The sequence below is a fragment of the Octopus bimaculoides genome, unplaced genomic scaffold (genome assembly GCF_001194135.2).
Source record: "Octopus bimaculoides isolate UCB-OBI-ISO-001 unplaced genomic scaffold, ASM119413v2 Scaffold_110310, whole genome shotgun sequence".
Classification (NCBI taxonomy): Eukaryota; Metazoa; Mollusca; class Cephalopoda; order Octopoda; family Octopodidae; genus Octopus; species Octopus bimaculoides.
The window spans coordinates 74,369-75,135 of NW_026430925.1; the positions used below are offsets into that span (position 1 = coordinate 74,369).

Below are 767 nucleotides of genomic sequence, written 5' to 3' on the forward strand. Positions count from 1 at the left end.
AATCCTTCCGCTCTCCGGACGGACAGAGACCTTCCGCCTGTTCCTCGACCGTTTTGTGCGCACTTGCATTCTGCAGGACAAACGAGTGTTTCTCACAGTTGTGTACTTTGGCAAGGAGGGACTTTCCACGGTCAAGGACATGCTGTCAGGGATGGCCCACACTTACAAGTTTAAATATATCAAGCTGATTAGCCTGAAGGAGAAGTTCTCGCGTGGCCAAGGGCTTCAGGTTGGTGCCCTCAACTGGCGCAACGGCAATGTACTCATGTTTTTCTGCGATGTCGACATTGTGTTCGGTGTGGACTTCTTGGAGCGATGTCGACTGAACGCAACTCCAGACAAACGGGTTTACTACCCTATTGTTTTCAGCCTGTATAACCCCAACGTCGTCTATTCCCTCCACGACATGCTCATACCCCCGGAGAAGGACCAATTGGTGATATCGAGGGACACAGGGTTCTGGAGGGATTTCGGTTATGGAATGACGTGTCAGTACAAGTCCGACTTCCTCACCATCCGTGGATTCGACGAGCAGATCACCGGCTGGGGCGGCGAGGACGTGCTGCTCTACCAGAAGTACGTGCGCAGCAAGTACCTGGTGATAAGGGCAACGGATCCGGGGATATTCCACCTGTACCACGGAAAAACATGCGACCCCAGCCTCACTCCAAAGCAATATCGCAGCTGCATCCAATCAAAGGCCCTGAACGAGGCGTCACACGCACAGCTTGGACTCTTGGCATTCAAGGACGAAATAGACATACACC

At 52.7% G+C, this 767-nt stretch overlaps 1 protein-coding gene across 1 annotated transcript; it reads left to right on the forward strand.

Annotated features, from left to right (window-relative positions):
* Positions 1 to 4: 4 nt before the first annotated feature.
* LOC106879903 (chondroitin sulfate N-acetylgalactosaminyltransferase 2) lies at positions 5 to 763 on the forward strand (the record flags this gene model as incomplete). The annotated part of the gene is made up of 1 exon (XM_014929652.1): positions 5 to 763. A coding segment is annotated over one exon (759 nt), but the record flags the coding sequence as incomplete, so codon positions are not given.
* Positions 764 to 767: the final 4 nt, after the last annotated feature.